Below are 25292 nucleotides of genomic sequence, written 5' to 3' on the forward strand. Positions count from 1 at the left end.
AAGCTCAATTTGTCTCTATGGATCAGTTTTTTTAAAGAAAACTTTTGCACAATCTAAAACGTTTCTACATGTTGGTGCCTCGCTTTGCAGCATGTTTTTGGTGTTTTGCAAACTTTGACAGCCCTGCAGTAAATGCTGGTGCAACACTCAGCAGCAGCGGCAGCAGCAGGAGGAGGAAACCAACCCAGATGAGAATTTCCAGCGGCCGAGCGGGGTTTCCAGTCTGGGCGGAGCGACGCGGCGCAGGAAGTTCCTCTGCAGCCAGATGGAGTTTCTCTGTTATTCCGCCGGACAAACGCGCTCCCTGCCGCGGCTATAAAGACAGAGCGCTGCCCCGAGCTCAGCACACAGCCGGGGAGAGGATGGCCGTCCTGCTGGATCTGACCCGCTGCTGCCGCTGCAGCCCCGGAGCCTCCCTGCTGCAGGAAGCGGACTCGCACGTCTTTCTGCTGTGCGGCGCGGAACGTGACCGGCGTGAGAACGGCCTCTGGGACCCGTCCCCGGGATCCCACAGGAGCGTCCACGTCCTGGACTCCGGGTCCACCGCGGAGCGTCTGTACCGACTCAAGCGGACCCTGGACGAGCTGGACCTGAGTGCTGTCCGGGTGCTGACCACGGCGCGGGGCAGAGAGGTGCTGGCTCGGTACCAGGAGACGCTCTTTACCGCTGTTTATACCTTTAATTACGACGTGACGCAGACGGACAAGGTGACCTGTTCGGACTGCTGTGGCTCCGCCCACACGGACTCACCTGAGGGTGACGCGGAGGAAGAAGTGTCGGCCTTTCTGCAGCAGCTGCCCGCTTTGAAGGGAGACATCAGAACCCTGCGGTCCACTTTGATCCCAGGTGGGTTTAAGCAGAGGTATTTATTGATTTATATAAAAAAAAAAGTGGATTAAGGTTGTTCTAAGATGTACAAAAACAAAATCACCTAATTTGATTTATTTGATTAGCCTTTTCTCAACCAAAATAGCGTCAAAGATCATAAGGATATTGTAACTTTTCTCATTCTGAAATCGGATCAGGGCCGGATTTACAAGGATGTGGGCCCCTGGGCTGGAGCCACTTTTGGTGCCCTAAACGCTAAGGAAAAATTATTTTACTAATGAAAATTAGTAAAATAATTGGCAGGGGCCAATCAATGCATGGTAGGCTTAATACGTCCCCTACCCAATAACTCAATCCCAAAGAAATTGACGATAATGCCATCATTTTCCAATATTTGAATGTTTATATTAATAAAAAACTCAAAATATGAACACAACTCACTGACTCTAGGCCTATAACATCTATATAAAGTTTAATGTTTACAAAACATGGACTCGTTAAGAAAAAAAATGTTTTGGACGCCCCCCAAAAAAATCATATATATATATATATATATATATATATATATATATATATATATATATATATATATATATCAGCACAGAGTGTAAATAAATAAATAAAAACATCTAATAAATGAATAAAAATAATCCAGATAAATACCAGATTGGTAGTTTTCTATGGTTGATCATTATAAAATCTGTTTTTACAATAAACTCCACCTCAGTGGACAGTAGGGTGTCCGATGCTGCCGCCATGACAGAGCTTTTAAGAGCTGCACAACAAAACTTTGACTTTTTTTTTTAAAGTTTACTGTGTTTGTCAATAAATAAAAAGTGAAATGAGCACAAACTAATACGGGGGGAAATGTTATAATCTACTGACGATGCATGATTGCTTGAAGGGTCAGAGGTTAACCCCAAAGTTTCAAACAGGAAAAGTTATCAGAAGGGTGACTGGTGGAGTTGCAGGTTTCTCTTCAAGCCCAACTCAAAACTTTGCATATGAAACTTACAGTATTTGCCACGCTGATTTTGGGTAACTTTTTAGACTTTAAAAAATAAAACGTCAGCATTTGAAAACTGCCTTTTGTATTTCCCGAGGTTGTCTCCGTCTTTTGTTAAAACTACTTAGATCTGAAACCCTTAGAAACAGTAAAAACTGAAGAAGTTTGTCGACAGAACCCGCGACCTCTCACACCATCCAGGGTCAACTTTGGGAAAGTTTTTTAACCTTCCCGGTTTCATATGGTGATGCATATGTTCTTCTGAGCTGCATGTGTCCTAAAAATGCTAATTTCACTTCTGCAATATATAATAGCCGATGATGACTAAAGTTTAAAAAAAAAAACTGTCATTTTGTACAGATGTATGAAAACTAAACGTGTCACTCATCTTAAAGTTCAGATTTGATTTCAACCTGTTAAAACGATTCAGTGGAAATGAGAAATGGCCCTGTGAACTTTTAGTTTTAGTTGATTCACTTAGAAATGTCAGAAATGTGTGCTAGATTATAAGAAATAAATTTAAAAAAAATCTAAAACAAGTTGTGAAGCTTTTGTTTGTTTTCTTCAATGAAAGCAAAATGACTGAATTTGCTTTTTGTACATTTTACCTAAAAGGTTTATTAGTTTATTACTCTGATGTTACAATGTAAGACTCGAGGAGATTCAGGCACTTGTAGCAAAATTTATTGATATATATGTCTTGATACTGGTAAAAAAAAAAAAAACGGTACCATCGGGTCAGAACAACCCCGTCCCCCCAAAAAATCCAAGGATGCGATTGTTAGAGGATTATTTTTCAAATGAAATGTACCGACTAAGTCTACACGCTGTCCAACGTCTGCACTGTAAGAGGCAAAGTTACAGAGCCTATTTGTCAGTAAAGCTGGACATTGTCCGTCTCCTCTGTGTCTCTCAGACTGCTTCGGCCACGGCTTCAGCACCCGTTCAGGCGGCGTCTCCTACATCCCCACTCTGTCCTCCTTGAATCTGTTCAGCAGCAGCAGGAGGAGGGACCCGCGGGCCGTGGTGGAAGAAAACAGGCGGCGCCTGGCCGTTCACGCCGGCTTCCATCCCATTCCCCTGCGTCTGGTCAAGGTACGTTGCTGCAAAACCAAAAGAAAAAAGCCTCTACGGTGCACGCGATCCAGCTGTTAATCGCAAACCACGCCTGCGCCCGTTCAAACCTGCGTCCTGCAGGTGAACCATGCCAGCGACGTGTGGGTTTTGGGGAAACCCGAGCCGGAGAGCTACGACTCCATGGTGACCGATCAGACAGGGGTGGTTCTGGCGGGTCAGGGGGCCGACTGCTTGCCCATCCTGTTCGCCGATCCCGTGAAGAAGGTCATTGGGGCCGCGCATGCAGGTGAATAATACTCTGACTCGTCATAGCAAAGTTAGAAATGCACAATATATCTGCGTAATTGGTCATGTAGTTTGGCCGTCTGATGTGGATGCAGTGTAGGATAACCGAGGTAAAGCAGCAATGTAGGTCCTTTTTTCATGAGGTAGAAAATGGAAACATCTATAATGTTGGTAAATATTGGTTTTGAGTCATAAGTGCAATATGAAAGTGGAAGGATTATGTATTTTCCATCCATACAGTGTCATTTTATAGCACGATCACATAATGTTACCATCATTTATTATAAAAAGGCTGTATACATATCAAATGTGACTTGAAAAACTTTGGAATTTAACACCTTGAAATTGGGTCTCTGTCCCTTTAAGAAGCTCCTAGTTTTTCTGAAACTCCGCCTTAAGGAAGTCATCACAACATGGCTCCTCTATTAACCCTTTAACAAGAGAAGTAGCTCCTATAATGATGTCAGATGATGCACAGTTCCACCAGGTGTTTGCTAATTGCTGCTGGCTAGTCTGAAGGAGCTGAATGAAAGGGAGGAGGGGGACTGCTCTGTGAAGCAGAAGCTCAGAAACTGCAGTTTAGAGGAGGAGCTGGGGCTAGAAGGCGGGGCCAGGTCCACCGAGGCATTTTGCACAACTGAACGGTTGCCATGGGCGATTAAGGGATTTCTTAAACACGCTTGAAAGAATCAAGGCAACACTCCAGGTAAGTTTTTGATGAGGGGAATAACATTATAACATGAAGTAAAGCTCGAAAAATTCAGTTTTACGTAACTCTACCTCTTTAGTATCAGACATTGACATCACTGTACAAAATCTTTTTTTTCCCCACCATTAAGAAACTTGCTGTTCCAATATCACCTTCTTCCTGTCGTCGTCTTCTTCTTAGTTTGAGCCAGTGGCAACATCCCGTTGTTGATCATGTGACTCGACTAATTCAAAAAAAGAAAAAGGATTTTCATTATGGTTTTGCGAAGTGAACCAATTTTCGTACAGCAAAAACAACACCTCACCCAAGCACAAAAACTTTATATCAAAAAACAAGTTTTTTCAAAATGGTTATGCTTCCATTACGCAGATGTATTTTTGAAATGTCAAACTGCACAACTACAGTGTAAACTACAGTATATGCCCAATGGAAATGCAGCTGCTTTTTAATACTTCACATCCAGACATCACCTTCTGACTAATTCTTCTCTTTTTCCCAGCTTGCCTACTCCAGTCTGTTCTACCCTCCAATTGTTAACTTGTTCTCCGAATATCCCCTAAACTTTACCGTCAATTCCCAGGTTGGAGAGGGACCTTGATGGGCGTGGCCACGGCAACCGTGGACGCCATGGTGACGAATTTTGGTTGTCGGTACGGCGACATCGTGGTGGCGGTGGGGCCGTCCGTGGGGGTGTGCTGCTTCACGCTGGACAGAGAGCAGGCAGCAGACTTCATTTCCATCCATCCAGACTGCGTGCCTGATCCAGAGTCGGCCAAGCCACACGTGGACATCCTCCTCGCCAACAGGTACGAATCCAATAAAATAAAAAGAATATGACACAGTGTAAGCAGATTTTTAAAAAAATCAAATACAGATAAAACTCTTAAAAGACAAATGGAGTACGTTCGGTACGTTAGTCGCTGACCCTCACCGCTCCTCCGCTCCCAGAGTTCTCCTCCAGCAGCGCGGCGTCCTTCCAGAACACATCCACGACAACACGGAGACCACCCGGCCCCCCGTGACGCCCTGCACCTCCTGCAATCCCGACGACTTCTTCTCCCACGTCAGAGACGGCATCAACTTCGGCACCCAAGTGGGTTTCCTGTGGATCAAGGAGAGCGGAGAACAGGCCGGCGCTCCGGAGAGCCAGACGGGCCAACAGGGCGGACCTTAAGACGTGGAGATGAACCAAAACTCGACGGCCGAGAACTTCTTTTAGTCAAATCCGACGGGTCGGGTTCCAGTTACCGGCAAAGAAAATCTGAAGTGATTCTTTGGGAAACTGTGAAGAACTACTAATCTAGTAGACTACGTACTAAAGAACACCTTCAAAGGACGAAACAGCTGGAATAAACTACCAGAGTTCTGAGCTGGGGTCACAGTTCAAACTGTAGATAGATCAGTAAAACATGTCTGTAAATTTCCATAGTTACTTATGAAAGCAAAACAACACAGAGCTTATAGATTTAAATTGCCCAAGTCAGGAAAAAAATACTCAAACCTGCAGCAGATACTAGAACAGAGACAAAGTATTATTTTCCAATCCTTTCTGCTCAGTGGTCGTTTTATTACAGCATATAAGACCTTCAGGTTTTATGCACCACAAAATCTGGAATAAACTTCCAGAAAACTGCAAAGATGCAGAAACATCGGCTCCCTTTGATTCACTGGAACTGGAACATTGATCAATATATTTGCGTGATGATTTTGAGAATGCCATTTGACAAAATGTGTCGTTTATTTCTCCTTCCTTGGATGGTTTCTGTATTATGTTTATGTGACGTAAAGCACTTTGAACTTTGAACACTTTGAAATATTCTGCGCAAATAAACCTGACTTGAAGACTAATTGGCTATGGAGTTATGAGCAAGTTTACTTACCAATTTCATAAGATATTATTTAAATAAGACAAAACTCGTTGTTCTGGGGGAGGGGGAAGCATTTATTTGGAGGTGAAAAGCCTCTATTTGTAATAAAGGCAGCCCTTTTTTAAAAAAGAAAAAAAGAAAATAAAAGTAGTGTTTTCACTGTTCCACTGCTTTTCACCAAAGTGCTAAAATAAAAACACAAACGCCACGTTTCCATGACATTTTCTAACAACAAAATGATTTTTCTTTTCCAACTCAGTCCAACATCAATAAATACAGACGCACAAATTCAAATACACGACGAAAAACGGGCCGAGGTCAGATCATCTGAACAGTGCCAACAGTGACGAGACCAACATCAACGCTGTTCGACTCTGAACATGTTGCTTGTGAAGGCAAAGTTTCCTTCTGGTGGACATGTTGCTGCCAGAACGTCGATCAGAACGCAAAAACAGACGAGTTATGAGAAAACGCGTCAATAAATAAAGAGCTGAACCCAAATGCATCCTTCAGTTACTCTGTCGCAGTTTATCAGAAAAGTCCTCATTAAGGCCAGCTCTTCTGGTGTAGCGCAAGCTTCAGAAAACAAAGTTCATTCTTTAAGTACTTTATGGAGATGCAGGTTAATACGAGTTAGCTGGAGAACGGGGATGGAATTTTCTTCAAAAACAATAAAGACCTAGACAGGGTAATTTGTCAAGTCCTTTTGATTTTATTAATAGTTATTTTTGCTCTGTTTGGTTATTCAGTCCTTTATTCTTCATTTCTATAAATTAGATAACTAAAGACAAAAGAGGGCTGTTTAGTTTGTTCCCCCAAAGTAACCAATAGATCAGGAGCCTTGTTGATGTCAGCATCTTACAGCACTTTCTGCTGAAGGAAAAGGCTAGTCCAAAGTTGCCAAGACAACAGACCCCTGTAGGAACCAAAACATTCATGAAATCCTTAATGGTTTGATTTGAGAGACCATCAACTTTCTGACTTGTTTGGGGGGGAAAACAAAAACTTCTATTACACATATGGCTCTTTCCCAATAGCAACGCAGCTCAACACAGTTCGACTGGTTTTCCATTAACTGAGTAAGGACTCTAGTGGGTGGAGTTGTCATAACTGCGTAGTCCCACAGTCTGAAAAGTAGTGTGACACGGCACACACACAAAAAAACAACAACAAAAAACAATGGAGGACATGGAAGCTACGTTGAACATTGTGCCGAGTCTGCCATGGTCACAGATCCACTCGGTCGCTGTTGTGAGTCTTTAAAAATGGCGGGTCGGATCATCGTAAGGCGAGCTAGCTGGCTCAGTTGCTAGAAGGTGCGCACCATATTCAGAGCAGGAGAGGCTGGAGACGTCAACACGGTTGCCCTGAATTTGACTCCTGGTGTCAGGTCCTTTGCTGTACGACTTTCACTTCTCTCTTTTACCTGTGTTTTTTTTTTTGCCTCCTTACTGTTCAATAAAGCTCACTAGTGCCCCCCCAAAAAGTCTTCCTTATTAAAAAAAGGGGGGTAGTCCTTCTTTTGTCGCAACCTCTGACCACCGCTCCGCCTATCTAACCGAATATCTTGTTTTTTCCCTTTCCTTTTGTTTTAGTTTTTTTTTTTTTTTTTCCAGTTGCCAGAATAGAAACGGTCAAAGAGAAGTGAGAAAAGACATGCGGCAAAGATACCGGAAGTCAAACTCTAGTCCACCGCGTCCAGGTCTGTAGCCTCCGTATATGAGTTGCTCTTACCGACACTTTTCTGACATCGTTTTTTCAGCCCAACTAGGCACACTACGACCCCCAGCAAAGTATGTCCTAGAAAAGTGTCTGGTTCCACATAGGCGGATATCCCTTAGAACCACATGGAGCCAAGTCAAGCTGCTGTGAGCAGGTGCAAGTGGAAAAGGGCCAACAGTAACCCCCCCTGACAACAAAACCACAGGATAACTGAAAAAAGGGTCTAACAGTCACCGAGGTTTGAAAAGTTTACCGTACAAACATTGAATCTCTGTTTTTGACACTACTGATAGAAATGAAAAGCACAGTCGACGCCAACCCTTTCTTCTTTAGTTTACAAAAAACATTTTATGTGTACCTTTAACAGCATACAAGCATTTCTCAGTCTCTTGTCACAGAAAACACAGACAGACATTTAGCTGAAAGGTCATTTGTTCTGCAGTGAAACGAACACTTCACATCATAGAGAAGTTTGGCCGTAGCTTCCTCCGGTTTGCGAACGTAAAGACTTCAGCCGCTGAACCGAGGACCAGTTCAGACAAAGTGGTCTTTATCTCGCTGGGCTGCATTTTAAAAACAATCATGTACAAAACTGCAAAACATCTTTTGCAATAGATGTGTCCAACATTACAATTGAGCTGATTAAAACCGTCCTTCAGTTTCTTTTGACGTCCATGTTAAAATAAGAAGCACCGCTGCGTTCCTGCCGGTGTTGTCCGTCAGTGGCTCTGACATCTGCCTGCTCCATCTGCAGGATGTTTAACCCAGAGTAGAGGCAGATATAGGAAAACAGTGGAGGGTCTAAATCCCTCCTTAGGAAATAAGAATACTGATCAAGAGTTTAAGAGCACAGTTTTACCATAAGATACCTATAGGCATCACCAACCGTCGTTTATTCTGCAAAAAGCTGTAGCTGTCCTTGTAGCTTACAGCAAATCGAAATGGAGCAAGCAAACCTTCACAACTGATGGGAAAATAAAAAGTGGATTTAGATGTGCCTAGAAATGTCAGGATACGGTTCAAACCGATGGCTACACTGTGGCAACTTCAATCAGACATTTACATGGCACTGGAACGTCCCAAGTACCAAAGGTCTGGCACAGTTTTGTGTTCAATTCCACACGTCCAAGTAGGAATTTTGCTGCCCGTTTCTTTTTTCTCAAAAGTCAGAATCAGTCAGTTGTATTTAAGAAGGACACTACCTAAAGTCAGAATTTCACAAATATGGCTTCCTCTCATATAAAACAGCATCGCTAAACAGTTTTTCTTGCAATGTCTGGCAGCTTACATGTCAAACCTGTAGCACACGTAGCAATACACGTGCAGATTACCGTTGCCCAGGCATGCCAAGGTTTTCCAAACTTTCAAGCGTACCGCTCTTCCTGTTTAAATAGCTTTTGATGGGAGGTCAGAGAAAGTGCTGCAGTGATTGTAGTTTTTAAATCAGCCGATTGGACTACAAAAAAAAAAAAAATTCTGAGGTGAATAAAACCAAGAGACCGTTAACTTGAGTGTGACGAGATCCAGGTTCTGACTTTGTATGTCAGAAGCAGCGTATGATTAATCAGCTCAGCAGAAATTCAGCTTCAGAAAAACAAATGAGCTCTCAACACGCTGTTGTACCGTCACGTGAACAGCTTATCCCAACAAGAGATACAGATTCATTCAATGACTTCATTAATGAAACACAAGGTCTGCTCACTACAAGAGAGGTAATTCATTTAAACGCCAGGTACTCCACCTCACACACATATAATTTAAAACGTTTCTGTACGACAAATTGCCTCGCATTCTAAAACTTTAAACTGTTCCCCACAGCTGCCAGCAGGGGTCACTAAACTGCGAGACCCCTGCTGGCAGTGTAAAAATCCCTCACCCCCCCCAAAAAACGTCCTAGGGTTCCTCTTTGTTCCCATCTGAGATGAATGAACAAAAACTAAACAAAATGTCCAAAAGGAGATTTGAAATACAGCTGTAGTGTTGATATCTTTAATTCTACTTCTAGTGCAACATGAAAGGAGAAAAATAAATAGAAAACCTGATCATTGAGAAGTTGAAGAAACTTTCACAATGGGTTCAAGCTTGAGAGATTCCACCCATCGTGTTCCTCCTTCACTGGGAGAAAGACGAACACCCTGCTGTGTTTGACTCAGCGCGGCGCTCAGGAGAAGTGCGACAGATGTCACGGTCGGAAGTTGTCCCGTCAGACCGTCAGTTCTCGAAACCACATAGTGGACAAAAATAAATAAATAAAAAAAACAGCAAAAATGCACACGGGGTCAATGCGACCTCTCCAGACCGCGCACACGGTAAAAAAACCTGTGGGGTCCAAATGACCCCGTCTCATAAGACCGTGGTAAGGTTCAAATGAAATAAAATTATATTTCATTTTAATCAAATGAGTATTCTGTTCCCTGTAATATAAGAGTTATGACAACATGTTTACATGCACTGCAAAAAACACCAGTGAACTATGTTCCCCTGATGGTGACTTCCTTTTGTACTTACAAGCCAAACTAATTAATATTCTGAGTCAGGAAAAATAACTTGGACACCTCTGGAAGTTAGAAATCTGACTTGAAACATCAGAGTTACCTAGGCTACTCTGTTTGAATTCAAAATGGCCGCCGCCCATTTAAAATGTCTGTTGGTATTCCATTAAATACCTAGTACTGCTGTTCTGCATTTATTTCTGCCAGTTCTCCTTTAGTATCTAAAAGCAAAAACCAAAATGAAGCATCTTGTGCTGCTAAACGAGGTTAGCATGCTAACTAGCCACAACGACAATAAAATCTCAGTGGCTTTCCAAATTGCAGCTGAAAAGATCTCAACTGTGACATCTTTCATAAATCCAAGATTTGGGACTGACTTACCTGAAATTTGAAGGGCAACACAACAAATCTGGCAACTATCTAAGCAATCTTCAATTCTTAGGACAGTTTGGCGGCATTAGTACATCCTGACAGGCAGATCTGATTTGATCGATCGGTGGATTACAGATTGCAGTGTGGGTGATATTCTGAATGTTTTGTTTGTGTACGTTCACAAAAATGTTATTCAGATGAATTTCACTCATGTTTGGGACTGAATAGCCACAGCTCAAGTGACTGAAAACAATTAGTTGAGCTCTAATAATTAACTGGGCTCTGACGATGCAGGATGAATTTCAATGCGAGATATGAACGCTTGTGTCGAAAGCAGCAAACTTTTATCCGAAAAGGGGAGGACCCTTTTGACAGGTGAATTCAAGAATAGAATGAAATGTAAAATCAAAAGCTAACCTTTGCTTTACTAACTTGATAATAGAAATCTGTCTGTGTTTGTTCTCGCAATAAAAATGGTTAATTTTAAATAATTCTATATATTTACATCAATATAAACGCACCGCAGCCTTGAAAAGAGAGAAGTATTGGGTCATAACATGAACAGTTTACTTGCAGGTAAACTGTTCCTTTAATACGAACAGTTTACCTGCAAGTAACCACATAAGCTGCCACATTTAAATAACCGTACCTCCCAGAGCCAGCGATAACCTTTAGAAACAAGTAGGTGTGTCTGCAGTGTTTACATTCTGATTACAGTGACCATGGTTCTCAATTACAGAAAAAAAAATGAGGGCAACCTGGTTTTTGAAGTGCATGTAAACACATCCTTTTGTGGCAGACGGTTTGGAGAGACGCAGACACAGTTTTGTCATCGGAAAAACCCCAAAAAAGGAACGGAAGAGCAAAGATCCTGAGAGGAAAAACGTCGAGTCGAAGGTGGAAATAATAACATAGGAGTGGAGGGAGGGAGAGAGAGAGAGAGTCAGGGATGTACAAAGGTTGTTTTTTCCCAGCTTCAGGTTAAAGGAAAGAAAACCAAATTCAGAAGAAAAACAAGGTGTGTCATCAAGTCCTCTGAGGGCTACAGTACAGTAGAGTTTTAGCTACCTTATTGTGAGCGTGTATGTGTGTGTGTGTGTGTCATCAGCTCCAGTGACAGATCAGCAGTTCAGCCACTAAAGGGAGCAGGTTGAGCAGAAGCAGCCAGAGAGTGATGGCCAGACCTGGAGAACTGGAGCAGGGATCTGAAAGCAAACAAACACAGATAATTAATGTTGTGTTCTTAAAAGGGATGCAAACAATTCATTGAATTACGTTGAAATGTCGATTAAGTCCTAATGTCTGTTTAGGACTTATTTTAGTGTAGTTTGGCCTCCGTCCAGAAGAGGGCGCGGCTGGTCATCCTTAAGCGGAGCCAGCAGACACAGGAATTAAAGATGGCGGAAGACAAACGGTCCGAACAGAGTCCAGTGCGGGATGAAAAATGCACTTTATGCGGTTCTGTTTAGAAATATAAACACTCGACGAGCTCCTTAAGTTTAACCTTAATAGCGTTGATTCAGCCGAGCTGAAGGAATGTCAGCTTCTCATTCAGAAATGGCTTTTGTGCTACGAAGGTCAGGATGTGGCGGCAGAAACGCAGAGAGGAAAATGTAACATGTCGAAAAAAGACAATAAAAACACGGTTGACTCTGAGGGCTGTCCTGAGTTAATGTACTTTATGTAGCGAAGTTTTAACTTTCCTTCAAGAGCAACCAGTCTGGGTGAACATGTATATGTTCATGGGGAGATGAGTGTGAAACATATTTTCAAAAAATACTGCATTTATCCCAAAGGGAAATTAAATAATTACAATTAATTGAATTATCCTTTTCATATTTTATCTTTCTATTTATCAACCCAAGAAGTTCCTGTTTTATAAATACGTCTAAGTTTAGTATTGTGAGAATCACAGTTTCATGTTTATCCTGTCAGTATTTAATACAGCTGACACAAAATAATTATATTATGTAATTTTTTTAAATTCAGCATATTAAAAATGGAGCCCTTCATCTTCTGGGAAGATGGTCGGCCCTTTTGATACAAGTGAGAACTTAGGTTTATTTTTTTTTATTAATCCTCAGTCGATCAATGCAGTCGGTTACCTCTAGATTAAGTCATTAATCGATAACTTTGTGTTATAACCAAAGCCTCGAGTGAAACTGACCGATGGGATTGCTCCTGGAGGCGTTGATGGGCAGGAGCTGGTGGGGCAGGGGGCAGTCGTCACAGAAGTCGGCGCAGGCGGGGCAGAGCAGGACCCCGTTGTAAACCCAGTCGTTGACCCGGACGCTGACGCTCAGCTGCTGACCTTTCCTCACGCACAGGAAGGAGCGGTCCTGAACGTACACCGTCAGGCCCTGAGACGAGCACGAAACCTGCAGGCGGGGAAGCAACAGCGGTCAGCAGCTGCTGCGTTGAACAGTTACAACAGCTTTGTGTGAACTCTGACACAAAGAATGTTACAATTCTTTGGTTCAAGAATGTTACAAATTTGGCCCTCCGGTGGATACTTTTGTCTTTTTTTGTCAACATGAGAACTTCAATCACAAATTTTTATTCTTCTTTAAAGGAAACTGTTAGACACAAAGCGTTTTTCCTTTAATAGTTGTGTTTGTAATTTTATATTTATAGTAAGTAGAGCTGTCAACATCTAGCAACTTTTTACCAAAAAAAAAAATTAAAAAAAAGACAAGAGCACATTAATTCTCTTTGTTGGTGGGAATAGAATAAAAACATTTTCTAGACCAAATAAACTGAAATTACTCTAAATGTTAGGAAACTGTCCGCCTTTTATTAATACAAAAGAAAAAAAATAACTTGCCACTTTGTTTCATTAAAATGTTGCTTGTTTTTGCTGAGCAGATAAAAAAAAAAAAACAAAAAAACAATTATTTTGTTTTTCCAAGTTGGGAAAAACAACAAAGCCCCTCCAGAGTATTTTCACCATCGGGATTCTGGCCCATGTGGCAAAAAGTTTGGACACCCCGGCTTTACGCCCCTAAACACGACACAGTCACATGTCACGAGTGCATACGTGCCATAATAAAAACAAAAACTTTCTGGATTGTTTTAATTGGACGTAGGTCACAACCTTGAGAAAACCTTTCACTTCACTGAATTAGTATTTAGCTGACGCACTGGCGCCAACCTGTGGCAGCAACAGGACATTATCAGCAGCTGGAATCAGAATAGAAAAAAATAGTTTGAACAACTTCTGTTTGCAGTCCGGAGTTAAAATGATCTTCCTCTTAATCTTATTGCTTAACCTAAAATCGTTATGCATTCTTCGCACCTCAGAGAAACAATACGTTTTCGTGAACTTTGTTAGCAGCATACTTTAAGTCACAACTTAAAACTTTTTATGCAACTTCACAAATAAATATAGATGTATATATTTTCTTTTAAAGCAGGACATGAGAGACATCTCCGCAGACTCCAGGTGGTCCTTCACTACGTGAGGACAAACTGAGCGCACCTTGTAGCATCCAGAGCCCCAGTCTGGATACGTCATCTTCCTGGTGCACTGCTCCATGACGAAGGCCGACTTCTGGTACAGACACACAGAGTCCAGGCCGTACTGCTCCGCTCCATAATTCCTCCATGAGTCTAAACACACACACACATAGATGGTTAAATTACTTTAACTCAGACATCAGCTGATGTTCAGAGCACTAGATTCTAGTCATCATCATCTGTCTTTGCGATGTGTGAGCAGCACCTGGCTGGTTCTCCGATACTCTGCAGTACGAGTTTCGTTGATATTCTCCGCTGAGGTGCCAGCTGAACTCCTGGCTGAAGGGGCAGAAATCGGCGATCTCCACAGCGCCCCCGAAGGACGACAGCTGATCTGCAGCAACGTCCGGGATCCGATCGAAATACTGACAAAACAACGAGGCACATGGGAATGTCTTTTCTTAGTAATTTATTGTCTATTGCTTGGGAATATCAACATTTTGGGGGGAAATGTATTTTTTTAAATTATACTCTTTTCATTTTTATATTTGGGAATGTGTACTTTTTTTTTGAATGTTTATCAACTTATTTTTTTCAGGGAATGTATTTTATGGGGGTGGAGAGATATTTTTTCAGGTTGGGAATATATTCTTTTGGTTATTTGTATTTTTTTATTTTAATGAAAAATGTCTGTATTACATTTTTTATGGGGAGAGCTTTTTTTTTCCTTTTTGGGAGGGATGTCTTTTTTTTTATTTATGTTGGGTATGTTTTTTGGGGGGTAATGTTTCTTTTTGGTGTGGAACGGGGGGTATTTCTTTTAGGGTTTGGGTTGAAAAAGTAGTGGTCAGAAGCTAAAAAAGGTATTTCATTTAATCATTTTATGTCACTCAATGAGCTGTCTGAGATACAGTAGGTTTTCATTTATTGCCTAATTCTATTGATGAAATATCCGATCTGTACATTTTCCAAAACGTCTATTGCCAGTTATTTAGAAAATTTGTACAGCGACGACCTAGAAAGTCAAGTTTAGATGCATAGTAACCAAGAAATGGTTGCTGGGAAAAGGTTTTTGACTCACTTGGTATTCCAGGGGCAACTGCTGGGGGTATTTCTGCAAGTTGCAGACAGCCACTGCCAGCTGGTCCTGTCTGCAGGTCAGCTGCAGAGGAGAGGCCCGCACCGTGTCACAGAACGGGGTCACAGGGTGCCGCCTGCAAACAACAGTGAAGGGCGAAACTAAGAAGGTAAGGCATGATCAGAAAATATCAAAAAGAAACAATTAAACAGGCAGTATTATGTGTTTTCTCGCCACGTAGTGTCATTTTATAGCACAATCAAGTAGATATATATAAAACGTGACTTGAAAGAAATTTTACATCATAGTTTAATGCATTGAAATTGGGCCTCTGTCTCTAAAAACTCCTACTCTTTCTGAAACACCGCTCTCAGAAAGTCATCACAACATGGCTCCTCTATTAATCCTTTAGCAACTTTTTTACCAGCGTTTTCACTGAGAAGTAGCTCCTATAATGAGCTCGGCTGATGCTCAGTTCCACCAGGTGTTTGCTAATTGCTGCTGACTAGTCTGAAGGAGCCGAGTGGTGGAGCCACAGAGGAGAGATGTGAAATCTTAGAATCTGTAGCTCCAAGGAGGAGCTTCGTCCTTGTACTTCCATCCAGGCATTTTTCACAGCTGTATGGTTGCCATGGAGATTAAAGGATTTCTTAAACATGCATGAAAGAATCAAAGCAAAACTCCAGGTATGTTTTTAATGAGGGAATAACATTACAACATTGTGTAAAGCTCAAAAAAGTCAATTTTGCATAATGCTGTCCCTTTTTGTATCAAAAAGTTACAGAACAAACTCAGATTATTTATCCTGATTTTTTTTTATGACAGACTGCTTAGTAGGGAAAATTTGGCCACCAAACTATTAAATAAAAATAACCCTGAGAGTTGGCACTAAAAATAACAAAAGCTGACATCTGGAATTATTACTTTTCTTATTTTAAACAGCACCTCTGTCTCTGTCTGTCCATCCAGAACTTGCAGCTCTTCATAACGAAGTCGCAGCCGAGACCGTGGCCCCAGTCCAGCCTCTGGGCCAGGCTGTAGTTGGCCCGGTACCAGCCGCTGTCTTCCATGATAGCCAGCGTGAGGCGGGAAAACACCCGGTTCTGGGTGTGGGAGCCCGTCATGGCCTCGTTCTGGAGAGAGTCGTGCGGAATCACGAGGAGGAAAGAACAAGTTGGGTTTGTTTGGCGTTTTGTAAAACGTAGTGGGGTGGGGGAGAAGGTGCGGACCTCCAGCAGCCGCTTCTCCCAGTGGTTGAGCTCGGTTCCCGTCCCGCCCTGGTTCTCCAGCTCCATCCCCTCCAGGATGGGGCAGCTGAAGTGCCTCCTGGCCTCCTCCTGCAGGAGCGACACAGACAACCCGGTGACTCCGTCACATCCGCTAAACCAACATCCAGACCAAACTGAAGTATTACTGAACACATCCAAGACTCACTGGGTTTTCTGTCAAGTTAACAGAGTTCCGTTAAAAACGCTGTTAAGAAAATGGACAGAAAAGAACAAAAATGGACACAAAGAAATTTTAAACACAATGGGCATAAAGAAAGACCAACCAAAATGAGGCGACAGTTTAAGACCAGTCAAACCTGCTGTCTCTCATTTTGTCACCTCAGAGGCTTCAGTGTATTTAATTGGGATCTTATGTCATTGCCAAATTAAAGCTAGCTAAAAGATAATTATATCAGTAAACAAGTATTTATCGATTATTCGTAGCAGTAATCAGATAAAAGTAAATAAATATGGCACATTCTGCATATTTTTCATTTGCTCTCTTAAGCTTATTTTAAACAATATTAAAACTACATAAAACATGCAAATAATTTTGTTTTTAAATAATACATTTAAACATATTCTTGCCTAATACGCAATATTATAGTATTCCTTGTTTCTATGCTTGATCATTTGTAGGAAAGGATAATAATACTTTTAACATCAGAGCTCTTTTTTTTTTTTGATTAACCGACTAATAAGTGGATTGCAAAAGGAGCTTAATAGTAGTGCTGTCTGCAGAATTTGAACCAGGTGAAGCTGAAACTATGCCACTTTGTGTTGAACATGTTTGCACACAGAAGTTTTTTTTATCTTAATTACACAGTTTGGGATTAATTACTCTGGCTGTGTTGTCTTTTGAGCAAATTGACTTTTTTTTTAGGGTGTATACTCAAATTGACAATTAGTCAATTATTTGAATAATCAATCCATCACGGTTGCTCTGGGAGGCAGAAGCCCAAGAGTTTGGAAAATGCAGGTCAGAGGAGGAGCTTCGTCCTCAAAGGCGGAGCCAAGTCCACCCAGGCGTTTCACACAGCTGAATGGTTGCCATGGAGATTAAAGAATTTCTCAAACATTCATGAAAGAATCAAGGCAACACTCCAAGTATGTTTTTGAAGAGGGAATAACATTATAACATGATGGATAGCTCAAAAATTTCAATTTTACATAATACCGCCTCTTTAAAAGAGAACCAGAAACTTTAGAGCCCGCCCCCATGAAAGTCAATCATTAATTACTGACTTTATAAATTCTACAGTGAATCTGTGAAGCAGAGAAACTGCTCCTTACCACGACCCGAGGAGTGACCAGGACGTGAACATGGTGCCGCACCATCTCTCCTCCTCTGATGTCCCACAGTCGGCTGACCCTCCTGATCACCGCCTCGCTCCACTGGTACAGGCCCAGGCTGAGCAACAGGTCAAAGGTTAAGAGGTTAGAGGAGGGGAATCTGACTGGAAACAGCATCACAACACAAACGAAGCTGATTGGATGAAAACACAGCCAGTGTCGGGCGGATAAGAAATGAAATCGGCGGAGCGGAGCGAGATCGGCCGTCTGTTTACCTCTCGTTGAACGCGGGAAGGCCGCTGGCGAAGCGCGGGGTCAGAGGTTTGCCCTCGTCGTCGTGGTAGAAGGCGAACAGACCGGCCGAAAACCCCTGGTGAACACACACAAAAATCTCAGTTTCTGAAGTAGGAAGTAGGGCAGAGAGATGTTGAAGTAGGGAATATCGTTGATTTTCATGGCTGGAAGCCTGTTACCTTAGCAACAGCAAAGCTAACGTAACAAGAATGACTTGAAGTGTTTTGTATGACTATTACTCAGAAAAAAAGCAAAAACAGGAAGTGTATTCCAGATCAAGAAAAAAAACTAATTAAGCTTAATAGGTAGGCCTGTTGTAAGCAATAGATCAATTAATGACCTGATAAATTAAAAGAACCTGAAAATTTCCATTTGGCCAAGTTATCGTTTTCCTCTCTCTCTTTATACTATGAACTGGATGACTAAAGTCTTCAGTCGGCTGCTTTGGATTTCAACTACAGTAAACCTTTTTTGAAGGACAATTTTGTTTTCACAGAGACTTCATAATTCATTTTATTTGTTGTTTATGTTGTTTTGTTTATTTGGATATTTCAAATGTCTTCCCGTTCCAGTGTTAAAATGTTTATTAGAATTTAACGTTTGTTGATCTTTGAGAATGTCTTTTGGCATTATGATGCCATTACCGTTAATGGTCTCAAAACAACAATATTATCGTTTATCGGGATAACTTCTGGGACAATTTATTGTCCAGCAGAATGTGTTATTGTGACCGGTCTGGTGATGTGTGTGTCAGAGATGAGTGAAACTGTTCTTACCAGAGCGTGGATGATCTCGTGTTTGACAGTGGATAGCATTCCTTCAAACTCCTGAGGCTGAGAGGAGATCATGGCTGGACACAGGTTGGCATAACCTGCAATGGGCCTGAAAACACACACACACACACCGAGAGAGAGAGAGAGTTAAAAGATACAGATTTGTCTTTATTCCTGGACTTTATTAAGGTTAAAGGATAATTAAGCTGACCGGTCCAGCTCTGCTTCCAGCTGGCAGTAGGCAGCATAGGCCACTATGTTCTCCTGTCCGCACCGCTCAGTGGTGATGCCGCTGACGTACAGCACAAAGTCTGAGCCCTCCACCCCGGGGCCGTCTGGGGGCCCCGCTGGGCCACAGGACTTCCCAGACTCACTGCAAACCTTACATTGCTGAAAAACAAACAGAAATGTGGAAAACCCTCTTTGATGCCTTCACCCTCCACCTTCCAGGGCCGTCCATAAACCAGATAAAGTTTGGTGGCCGATACCCAGTTCCTGGTGTCCATGGAGATAATTTCAACAGATCAAGATTTAATAGTACAGTTACTAAAGCAGGCAAAAAATAAATTCACAATTATTTTTTTAGTCTTAAGTCCAACACCTACGACAGTGTGTTGGGGCCAGATTGAGATTTTTTTTATTACGAGAATGAAGTTGTAATCTTAGGACAATAACATCACAATGTTAGCAAAATAAAGACAAAAAAATAGAAGAAAATTAGAAAATGATTTTAAGTGTTTTATAAAGAAAAAAATCTTCTATAGTTATTCTGTAGCAATAAGAAAGTTATATTGCTTTGTCTCATTCTCATGTTATTACGACTTTCTTCTCACATTACTACGTCATATTGTTGTACAACTGTTTCTCGCAATATTATGACTTTTTTCTCATATTATTCTGACTTTATTGGCGTAAAATTAATTTTTTTTCTCAGTTTCCGACCTGCAGGTGGTGCTGTGGTACGACGACGGGACCGCACCGGGTGACGTCTGCGCAGGCGTCCTGGCAGTATCGATGAGGGTCACCTCTCTTCCGCATGTACTGATTGGTTGCACATTGTCTGAAAAGAGACAAAGATATTAAACACTGCACAGGTTTATCTGGTTTCTGATGTCTTTCCGGATTTGACAACTAAAACCGTAAAGGAAGACATTTGTTTCCACCAATTAAAAAACCCCCACAAATGAACAAGCGCACATAGTTACTAAATCCGTCAACTGTTGCCCAGATTCTAAACTGATGGGAATCACCGGGTTTAGCAGGTACCTGCTGAGCAGCACGGGTCCCACCCTGCGCCTCAAGCTGAACGCCCTCTGAAGGTAGTCGATGGCCTGAGGAAACAGCTTGTCCTGAAGAGAGACGTACAGAGAGAGCTGGGAACCACAGCCAATCGCCAATCTTTAAGAAAAACCCAACCTACCGATTCCGATTCTGGTCCATACCAATATTTTTTGTTTCAAAAGTTGACAAATATGGAGGAAGAATTCAGTAAAGGTCTAAAATTCAGTGGTTGACTTTCAGACCTTTAAAGAGGCAGATGAGATCGGTTTCACATGGAAGTGCTGGACAATCGGCAAACACCCAAAATTAAGAAAAGTGGCGCCGCTTTATCGTTGCACCTTTACTTGAAAGTCGCCACGTCATTTATTTTAATGATGTACCGATTTAAAGCCATGCACATATTTACACACAATCCACAGTGAACATGTGCAACTATTAGCTTGTGTAGCAATTCACTTCAATATGTTTCAAAGGTATCTATTATGTCTCCTTGAACATGTTAAGATAGGTCTGTGGGTATACAAAACATATTCATCACATTTTTAAAAATCATTCTTAGGTGGTGAGGTTTCAGTTTGCTCAGTGCTGCCTATTTTGATCTCCTATCAGAATGACCTGTTTTAGGCCTGGTCACATTATCACCGCGTCACAAGAGGCAACAATGCTGCTGTTTGTCAGAATGATCACACTGATGGTTTATATCAGGTGGCCCAAAGTTGGTCCTCGAGGGCATCCTGCATGTTTTAGTTCTTTCTCTGGTGGTACCAACAACCTTTTCAGCATGTCAACGTTCTTCTTAGGCCTCTAATGAGAAATCATTGGATCCAGGGAGAGAACTAAAGCATGCAGGATGCGGGCCCTCGAGGACAGACTTTGGGCACCACTGGTTTATATCCTCGTCTACCAAGAGCCATTTTTATCTTTGCAGCCATTGTTTTTTTTTTAAACAGGATGGGATGAGGTGTCCTCTCACCTTCACCAGTCTCCGTTTGTCAGCAGGAAGTCTATGAAGACAAAGAGTGAGCACGTTAACCACCGACAAAAAAATGATATATGGTGCCTTAGCAAAATTATTAATGTCTATTAAAGCGTCACACATTTATCACATTACAGTCGCACGTTTTCTTTTTCCCCCCCGATGTCGTTAAATCAGGGTCAGTCCATTTTACAATCCAAAGAGACGTTTTTATGCTCTCTGCAACTAAGATAATCCGACAAGAGCTCCAAAGATCTACAAGATCCTACTGAACTTAGCAAATTTTAAGAAGCGTCATGTAAAAAAATATATTTAAAAAACCCCTAAAAGTTATTTTTTAGTGAAATGAAAGAACGGCTTCTTTTCTTTTTAGGTGTTAAACCAAAAGAACTCCCAGACTTTTACGAGTAAGAAAAAAAAATACAACTTTCTGAATAGAATTATATTTTTCATATAAGCAAAAAAAAAAATTAAAATCAATAAAATACCTGTTACTAATTATGTAAACTTGACACACAAATGAGATTTTTACATAAAAGGACGATGAGAAATGTTTGCTTTTTTAATTTTCCACAACAAAATGACACAAATGCTAACCAATACAAATATTACTAATAGACTGAGGATCTTTTGTAGTCTTTCACTTTGTCATGCAGGTTCTGTTTAAGTGATGATCAGGAATTCAGGTGTGACAAACCACAGTTACGGTTTAACGGAGGACACAACCACTTTTTCCACACAGTGCCATGCAGGTTGGAATTTTTCCTCCCTTAATAATAATAGACGCCTTCATTTAAAAACTGCATTTTGTGTTTGAAGTGCGACAAACATGCAAAGAAACAGAAAATCAGGATAGCAGCAAACACTTTTTCGAATCACTGTAAAGAAAATCCTTTCCGGAATATTCCAAACAAATCGACGACGCTGTGGGAGCTCTGCTGTGTCTCTGGGGTCCCAGTATGTCAGCGGCTGTTCGCCCGGCGCGTCTCAGGACAGAGCGTTTCCCCGACTCCAATTAAAGCAAATGAAAAGCCGCAGACAACCTAAACAGGTCGGAAGAAAACAAAACTCTGTGCTGCTTTGCGTGGATTCACCCCGGCATTAAGGGCTGTTCAAACATGTTCAGACTGTTTGATGCCAACTGCGAATGAAGCCTCAGGTATGGGAAGCTGAAGGAGACATATCCTGAGAGAAACAGCCACAGGCTCTTCTGCAAAGTATTCACCCAAGCAAAGATCGTAAGAAACTGTGTTTTGTTATTTCAAGTAAAATCCCAATAAAATAACCCAGAGTTCTGTGGTTGTCAGAAGAAAAAAAATTGAATGTTAAAAAAGCCGTGTAACTATTATAAAAAATGTTTTTTTACATATTTGTTGAAACTCTCACTACATTATGACAGTATGGTATGTGACAGATAATCTGTTTTAAAAAGAAACAAACAAAACGTCGAGCTCCTCTGCCTTCTCCCAGTGCTAATTAGAAACAACCAATCAGAGTAAGGAGGAGTCGGCCTTCTGCCACCTGAAGAACATCTCCAGGATTAGAGGACTTTTGTCTCAGCGAGATCTATAGAAACACGTCCATATGTTTATTTTCAGTCGCACTGATTACTGCAACGGCGTCTTCACAGGTCTGACTAAATCACAGGTGTCAAACTCCAGTCCTCAAGGGCCGCTGTCCTGCAGTTTTTAGATGAGCCACAGGTACAAAACACTGGAACGAAATGGTTTAATTTCCTCCTCCTTGTGTAGATCAGTTCTCCAGAGCCTTAATGACCTAATTATTCTATTCAGGTGTGGTGCAGCAGAGGCACATCTAAAAGTTGCAGGATATATATAGACTGAATAATAATAGACTTTAAAATACTATTGTTAGTTTATAAATCACTGAACAGCTGAGCACCACAATACATTAAAGGCCTGTTATTGTATCAACCTTCCAGAACCTCTCAGGTCTTCTGGTTCTGACTCTACTCTGCATCCGCAGAACCAGAACCAAACACAGAGAAACAGCATTCAGCTTCTATGCACCACAAATCTGGAACAAACTTCCAGAAAACTGTAAAACAGCTGAAACACTGACTTCTTTTAAATCTCAACTAAAAGCCCACCTGGTTAGAATTGTATTTGAAACGTAATCAATTATGAATTTAACGATGGAACTTGACTTAATGTCATGGTTTGATTGTTGATTCTATGTTGCGTGACTTTGGGTTTATGATATAAAGCACTTTGAAATGCCTCGTTGCTGAAATGTGCTGTACAAATAAAATTTGATTGATTGATTAACACTCAGTTTAACTTGCTTTGTTTCTCTGCCAATAGCACATTTAGCAGCGAGTACATAAGATTGATGGGCAGCGCTAAGACCCGCCTCCTAGCTCTGACCGGTTGTTTTTGGTCGGGAACGGAGAATTTCTTCAGATGGAAAGAGTAGCGTAGCTCAGGGAGATCCATCTTTTCACAGATTATTTGTCTCATAAGACGTCAAAACATGGTGACAGTTTAAACAGTTATGTAAAAAAAAAAAAACAATTTTTAAAAAATAAATGTTACAAACTGCAGCTTTAAAGCAGTGTGAACAGTTTTGCAGAGAACTGTATAACACTGCAATTCATGTCACTATGAACTTACTGGTCAACGCTGCTGTCGTAGACGATCTTTATCTTTAGCTGCAGGTCGTCAGGAGAACTTCTCTTTGCCAAGCGCTCAGGCTTCAAGTACACTTGATGGACAACCTAAAAGAAGCAAACAGGAACTTTAATGTGATGCAACTGTTTTTGTTTTTTTCATTGTGTGTTTGAAGGGGCTTGAAAATCAGTGAGTTAGCTGCCCCACAGCTTTTCTTTCACATTTGTTTAATATTTGTTTTACATTTAAGTTTTCTACTCAATGTTAAGCTACCCAACATGGTGCTCTTATTTTCGCAATCACTATTTGTAAATAATATTTAGAAAATCTTAGCATAGATCAGAGGTCTGACCTTCCACAAAGGCTCTAAGTAACTGGCTGAAATGATAAACCAATACTTTTACATGTGTATGTGTATTTCGGGTGGGCAGTTTGGCGTTAAACTTTTAGGAAGATATTTGGAAGTCATTGAAATAATTATAAAAGTGACAATAAAAACGTATAACTAGTTTTAAATCTTTTAGGTAACAGAATGGCACTGCGGTCAAAGCTCCACAAACATAAAATTAAATCATTTAGTTATGTTTTATAACTCATTGATACTCACGAAATCAACAGCAGAAAAAGATAGCAAACAATTCTGACAGCAAAATGTCAAACTGTACAATAATACATAATACTAATTGCAGATTTTAACTGGTTTCCAGCTTTACCTGGATTTGCATTAATTTAGTAAAACAAAGTACTAAATTGCAGTAATATTCAGATCATGTTTTTCTTGTCATTAGGTTTGTAAATCCTTTTTTCACAAATAAAATGTCTTCATCTCATTGAAATGTAGCCAAGTTTTTTTTTATAAAGTTGTTTATTAATTCTTTATTTCAAATGTTAAATTGGTTGTTTAAAAACGACAAATTCTTGTCAAACTACATTTTGTCCTTTTTTTTAAAAGGTCATGCAACATTTTTTGTTCTAGATGAGTTTTAATTTGCTGGACTTGGGATAAAAACGGCTCTTTGGGTTGTAAAGTTGCAGATGTCTGGTTTACAATTACATTTTTATTGAGCTTTTATTCTGAAAATGCCCACCCGGACGTACTATTTTTGCTGTTGCTATGAGAAGTGAGGCTTAAATTGAACAGTTAGAACTAATAAACTGATTGTAAATTTCTGAATAATCGCTATAATTGGGCAAATACACATAAATTATGCTGCAAATTAAGCCGGATGAACAGGCTAGCTTCTGGTTAGCCTCTTAGCTTTTCAACTAACTGCTAAATTCCAAATTACAGTGAGCAGAAACAAAACTTTACCACGGTGTGAGTGTGGAGTAGGGTTCTCAAACATATTTGTTCATCAAATTTGGGTTTAAACATCCTCTAATAGAATTTATAGTTAATAAAATCAACGTTAATTGGCTCAGGAAGCTAGCTGGCTAACAGCTCAGCGCTACAAACTGTTCAGTGAACGTTGCAGAAAGAGCCGAGGCTCACCTCACGGCCGGAGGGGACTGTGTGTGTGCAGGTTCTGTGACAGCTCGCTTGCACCGCTAGGAGGGAGAGGACGAGGACAGGACCGAGGAGACACCGGGACACGGACGGCTCGCCACCCCCTCTTAACCAGCGCTCCATCCTCTGACGAGCCCGAGAAGCGGTACTGAGCAGCACGGAGCAAACACACCCGCCGCCGGTCTCCGTCCGGTCCCCTCGGCGCGCGTTTTACTCATCGCTCGCGAGGTGAATCTGAACACGATACCATCCTGTAAAAACGGTCGATGATTCGGTTCTACTTTTTCGAGCAGACTGTAAGTGCCGGCCGGCTGAAGGCTTTAATGACAGCAGCTGCGGGTTCTGGTTTGTTGCTCCGGAGTCAGCTGAGAGGAGGC

At 41.2% G+C, this 25292-nt stretch overlaps 2 protein-coding genes across 3 annotated transcripts; one reads left to right on the forward strand and one right to left on the reverse strand.

Moving 5' to 3' along the window:
- lacc1 (laccase domain containing 1) lies at nt 1-6766 on the forward strand. Its single transcript, XM_005811336.3, has 5 exons — nt 1-846; nt 2751-2929; nt 3032-3197; nt 4486-4711; nt 4854-6766. The coding sequence occupies exons 1-5, from the start codon at nt 69-71 to the stop codon at nt 5077-5079; spliced, it is 1575 nt and encodes a 524-aa protein (XP_005811393.3). The 5' UTR covers nt 1-68; the 3' UTR covers nt 5080-6766.
- A 3501-nt stretch (nt 6767-10267) lies between these two features.
- lmln (leishmanolysin like peptidase) lies at nt 10268-25275 on the reverse strand. 2 transcript variants are annotated; one of them, XM_005811335.2, is made up of 16 exons: nt 24901-25275; nt 23412-23515; nt 20776-20806; nt 19788-19870; nt 19464-19581; nt 18733-18911; nt 18525-18630; nt 17730-17824; nt 17455-17572; nt 16123-16230; nt 15839-16026; nt 14897-15029; nt 14081-14240; nt 13838-13968; nt 12527-12737; nt 10268-11564 (listed from the first exon to the last, which is right to left on the reverse strand). In XM_005811335.2, exons 1-16 carry the CDS (start codon nt 25036-25038, stop codon nt 11464-11466), a joined length of 2004 nt encoding a protein of 667 aa, XP_005811392.1. In that variant the 5' UTR covers nt 25039-25275; the 3' UTR covers nt 10268-11463. The 2 variants fall into 2 exon arrangements, with proteins under 2 accessions (XP_005811392.1, XP_023192637.1); XM_023336869.1 differs by having other exon boundaries at nt 15839-16230.
- Between the last annotated feature and the right edge of the window lie 17 nt (nt 25276-25292).

The sequence above is a fragment of the Xiphophorus maculatus genome, chromosome 7 (genome assembly GCF_002775205.1).
Source record: "Xiphophorus maculatus strain JP 163 A chromosome 7, X_maculatus-5.0-male, whole genome shotgun sequence".
In the NCBI taxonomy this organism is placed as follows: domain Eukaryota; kingdom Metazoa; phylum Chordata; class Actinopteri; order Cyprinodontiformes; family Poeciliidae; genus Xiphophorus; species Xiphophorus maculatus.